At 35.5% G+C, this 5316-nt stretch overlaps 1 protein-coding gene across 1 annotated transcript; it reads left to right on the top strand.

Moving 5' to 3' along the window:
* Positions 1-202: 202 nt before the first annotated feature.
* On the top strand, positions 203-2807 carry LOC108995271 (GDSL esterase/lipase At2g23540-like). Its single transcript, XM_018970808.2, has 5 exons — positions 203-630; positions 830-960; positions 1049-1297; positions 1434-1689; positions 2322-2807. The coding sequence occupies exons 1-5, from the start codon at positions 351-353 to the stop codon at positions 2543-2545; spliced, it is 1140 nt and encodes a 379-aa protein (XP_018826353.1). The 5' UTR covers positions 203-350; the 3' UTR covers positions 2546-2807.
* Positions 2808-5316: the final 2509 nt, after the last annotated feature.

The raw sequence follows: 5316 nt of genomic DNA, 5'->3' as shown, positions 1-5316 counted from the left end.
CGCGCCCTTGGATCAGTACTTGCTTATTGCAGAAGCAAAATCAACGTACAAATTCCAGGCCAACACGTTGAGAAAATCCCGCCCATGTTGATGAACTACCACAAGGAAGCTTTTATCATCATGTACCACTGGTCCTCTCCTCTACAAAAAGGGGTCAAACCAAATGCAACTAATTATTACATTAACAAGTTTACAAGTTTCATCAATGGATTCTCCTTCCTAATTCTGATCTTCTGAACAACTTGATCAACAAGGTATATTTATATATATGCTTGTAATCTGCAGTACTGAACTAGCCGGTGGCTTGCCATTAATAGTACTGTTTTAGTCCTTCCTGACTGATCAGAATTATGAAGGCCATGGGAGCCATGAAATCTTGCAGTATTACCTTGGTGATCATTGTTTTGTTATTCAATTTGTGTTGTTTTGGAAAGGCTGCTGATCATCAAAATCAAGAAGGCTTGGGGGCTTCTTTTATCTTTGGTGATTCTCTGGTTGATGCTGGGAATAACAACTACTTGCCAACCTTGTCTAAGGCAAATATCTCACCTAATGGAATTGATTTCAAGGCATCGAAAGGAACTCCTACAGGGCGTTATACCAATGGGAGAACCATAGGTGATATTATTGGTAAGCTAGATAGGCAGCTCTGATGATCTCTTTATGTGGGTTATGATTTATTAATTGATCTGTGATCTTTATTTGTTTAATGGGGTGGTTGGGTTTTGCTGCTAAATGCATGCATGCAACTGCTAGCAATATTTAACCTTCTCTTTCACATGATATATATTTTGTGTTAATAATTTATTGGGTTTTTCATGATTTTCAGGAGAAGAACTGGGATCACCAAACTATGCTGTCCCTTTTTTGTCACCAAATTCTACTGGGAAAGCTATATTATATGGTGTAAATTACGCATCAGGAGGAGGAGGAATCATGAATGCAACTGGAAGAATATTTGTGAGCCCTTAGAACACTTGATCATGATCTTTGAGTCGAAATTTCAATATTTCCCAGCTAATTCATTTACAATATTACATGTTTGCAGGTTAATCGACTTGGAATGGATATCCAGATTGATTACTTCAACATTACAAGAAAACAGTTTGACAAATTGTTAGGTCCATCAAAGGCTAAAGATTACATAATGAAGAAATCCATCTTTTCAGTCACAATTGGAGCAAATGATTTTCTAAACAATTATCTGCTTCCAGTCCTCTCCATTGGAGCAAGACTTTCTGAAAGCCCAGATGCCTTTATCGATGACATGCTCTCCCACTTCAGGACTCAACTAACAGTACGTAAATTACATTAACCATGCATCTTAATTCAAAACTTGCTAATAAATTATCATGGGGTACATTAATATATATATATATATGTCATGAGGTTTTCTCAAAAACATGATTAATTACTACATTCATATGTTGCAGAGGTTGTACCAGCTTGATGCTCGGAAATTTGTCATCGGGAATGTCGGCCCGATAGGCTGCATACCATATCAAAAGACAATAAATCAATTAAAAGAAGACGAGTGTGTAGAATTGCCGAACAAGCTAGCACTTCGATACAATGCCCGGTTGAAGGATTTGCTCGCCCAACTGAATGAAAACCTCCCCGGAGCCACGTTTGTTCATGCAAATGTCTATGATCTGGTCATGGATCTCATCACAAATTACAAACAACATGGTAATTATGTTTATGGGCCACACATGAATATTATATATATAGTACTTATATATGGGTATAAATGGTTAGATGGTCTTCAACAGTTCCATAGACTTTGGTCATTTGCTATAGTGCTCTGAATTCAATATAATAAGATGCAGATAGTGATGAGATCTCCCATTATTCAAAAATGAGTTCTTACTTTTTATAATGAATTCCAAGTGATTATGACCCGAGTTGTAACTCTAGTTAGCCCTTTTGAATTATGGGCCGGCTATGTTATATATATAGCAGCTTGTGCCTCCTTGAATTGTTACATGAGGCAGATTTGATGTTTGGAGATCGACGACATAGATCTCTTGATTATTGTTAGAATTCAAAGAGAATAAGGATATAATATATATATATATATAAAAGTAATTCTACATACAATCGTGAAGTGTGAACACCGCGTAATCGCTTTGAAAAAAAGTAAGATCCACTATTAAAAAATTAATTTTTTTTATGTGAGTGTCATGTTTTATTTACTTTTTTTAAAACAATTACGCGGTTGTTGCACAATTCACGATTGCAAATATATTATATATATATATATATATAAATATATATATATATAAAAGATTAAGAGCATTAATTTGTGTGCATACGCGCAGGATTTATAACTGCTAGTAAAGCATGCTGTGGAAACGGGGGCCAGTTTGCAGGAATAATTCCGTGCGGGCCAACATCGAGTATGTGCGCGGAGCGATCGAAGCATGTGTTCTGGGATCCTTATCATCCGAGCGAGGCTGCCAACCTTATTATCGCCAAGAAATTGCTGTATGGAGACACCAAATGCATCTCTCCCATGAATCTTAAACAACTTCGAGACCACTGACATTTTCATTTTCATGAAAATTAACGATATTCGATGATGTCCGTCCACCCCCGATCGATCGATGTCTTTGCATGCATGCATGCAGTATCTCTAGACTCTGGCCTCCAAAGTTCTGACTTCACGCAATATTCTCTCTTTTTTACTTCTCTTATGTAGTTTTGCTGTTGGTTTCTTACAATATATTGTGCTTTCAATATTAATATTTCTCCCAAGTAAATAAATTTCAATTAATGAGAAGAAAGGGATATATTTGGTAGTTAAACCATTTCTCCAACTGTCATGAATGTGCATGCGGTGCGGTGTAGATTTGAGTTAGTTGAGGCCGGTGGTTGATATTCCAGCTAATTTTTAAGTCAATTAAATAAGTAGTACTGCTAGCCTGAGGATCGATCTACATGTCTTTACAAGAGATACAAATAGCTCATGGGGCTTTGGATTAATTATTTTATATATAGAAGGATTAAGAAGAAGTCTCACTGACAATCATATATATGTATATCAATGTTAATGTATGAAATATGCCTTTCGAAATTAAATTACATATATTATATCATCTAGAAGTTAAGGGTGCTACTCACCCCACGTGGGTAGGCAGCCACCCATATCTCTACACCTCATCCCCGCCCATATCTTTGATCGTCTACATGACCCACATATTGGATGGGCGGATTAACGTACACCGCCACCATCTAGCCACCCAGTCTGTTTGACCATACATTTTTTACAAGAAAATCAAAAAAAATCACATATATATTAGAAAAATCTCATAAATCCAACAAAAAGTCTCAACAAAATGCACAAAATCGCATAGATTTTCATATTTGTGAATAGATCTAAAGATTTGTGTACAAAAATACAGATCTATACTCATAAAACGCAAGGGCCCACAGTCGCGACCATGGGCCATAAAACTCGTAGACCTACAATCGTAGTCATGGGTCTTCAACTTATAGATCCACGGCGATGACCGTGTTCTTGGGTCGTGAAGACCCACGGCCAAGCTGTGATCTTACCCATGACAATAAAGAGAGAAGCTAGAATGAGAGGAGGAGGAGAGAAATGAGAAAGAAGAGAGGACGGTGAATCATGAGGCCACTAAGGCGTGAAAGGAAGGGGGAGAATAGAAGAGAAAATGAAGGGACTCAAGAGAGAGGAGATGAGTCGAGGACAGTGAGAGGAATGAGAGGAGAGAGAAGAAGTAGGCTGCATTTGGATGCTGAGGTGATCACATATGATCTGAGTTGATCTGTAAATAGTAGTATTTTGTGACTTTCATTAATATGTATTTGAATGTATAAAATATGGGTTTATTTTTATATAATTTATTTATAAATATAGTATTTCTCATTCATAATTAGGATTTTTTTAAATATACAGGCAGATAGGTTCCACCCCTCACTTGTATACGCTTTTCTGAGTGAGGAACTCGCCACACCCACACTCGAGGTGGACGGGTTGCCCACCAGTCCCCTGGCGAGACAAGCAGATTAGGCATACAGGCTGGGTTGCGGGAGCTCACCGCCCAACACTAGAAGAAGTAGATAAAAAAAATTTAAGGAAGTTTATAGGATATGCACCTGCAACTACTAATTAATGGGCCAATATTGGCTAGTACGTACGTGTATTTAGTTTATTTATTAAAAAAATTATTTACAAATTTATTTATTAACGTACCAAACTGTAAGCATACTATATTAGTAAATATTTAAATAAATTGTGTTGTTATTATTATTATTATTTTCTTTCAATTGTTATATATGGGCGCCATAAAAAAGTGATGCATTTACTGGCATGCTGATTTATAGGTAAATGCATCGATCATGTCCAAACTCGCTGCAAATAGGCATATATGCATGCACATAAACGCCGATGGAAAATTTGTCTAAAATAGAAGTTATTTTCAACGAGAAAATCGAGGCAATTAAATCATGTGAGAAAACTTGTCGTGGAAAAGGGTGTCGAGATAGAGTAGTTTTCGTCGCAATTGAAAACACTGTTATTACTAGTTTTTCTCTGTCCAAATAATTATATATAATATATAGGAAAAAGATAATGATTGACCTACTATTGTCTTACTATCTTTTTACCATTTTATAATATATTTAAAATTATTATTTTTTTAAATATTTTTTAACATCTTTAATTATTAAGAAAAATTTTAAAAAATATATAATTTCACTAATAGTTATTTACTTAATTATTAAGTAAAAAAATTAAAAATAACTTAAAAATAAAATAAAATGAGTTTTAAAATGATGATAGGAATGTAGTAATCCTATTATTATCCGATTGGAAAATTGAAAAAGTATGTTATAAAAAATTGAAAAAATCTTTCTTATCAATTATCATTCACTATCCTGCATTTTACACCTTTCGTGGTCACTACTTTTTTAATAGAGAGGTGAACTTGAGGAGAGAGAGAGGTCGAAGAGAGAGCGTGCTAAGGACAGCTTGAGGGGAGAGAGACAGGCCTAAGAGAGTTTGAGGAGGGAGAGAGAGGTCGAAGGATGAAAGTGTAGAAATAAAAAATCAGTTTTGTTAGGTACAAAAGGGATGTGCAAGCGGGAGGTAAACGGACTGTATGTGAGAGTTTATTTTGAATAAAATAAAATACAAAGGACAAAAGTAGACCCCTCTCTCTCTCTCTCTCTTTCTTCTTCTGTTTCTTCTTTTCTCGTACGTCTTTCTCTATTTTTCCTTGTTTGATTTTTGGGATATAGCTTCTTTAATTATTTTCTCGTACTGGGTGATTTCTACGACATTCATGGTAA

Source organism: Juglans regia, chromosome 7 (genome assembly GCF_001411555.2).
Source record: "Juglans regia cultivar Chandler chromosome 7, Walnut 2.0, whole genome shotgun sequence".
NCBI classification, from domain to species: domain Eukaryota; kingdom Viridiplantae; phylum Streptophyta; class Magnoliopsida; order Fagales; family Juglandaceae; genus Juglans; species Juglans regia.
The sequence above is the reverse complement of the archived record's forward strand: the minus strand, read 5'-3'. Positions and strand labels throughout refer to the sequence as shown.

Coding starts and splice junctions, on each gene's coding strand:
- LOC108995271 (XM_018970808.2), top strand. CDS start 351: ATGAAGGCCATGGGAGCCATGAAATCTTGCAGTATTACCTTGGTGATC. Junction 961..1,048: donor ATGCAACTGGAAGAATATTT/GTGAGCCCTTAG, acceptor ACATGTTTGCAG/GTTAATCGACTTGGAATGGA. Junction 1,298..1,433: donor ACTTCAGGACTCAACTAACA/GTACGTAAATTA, acceptor CATATGTTGCAG/AGGTTGTACCAGCTTGATGC.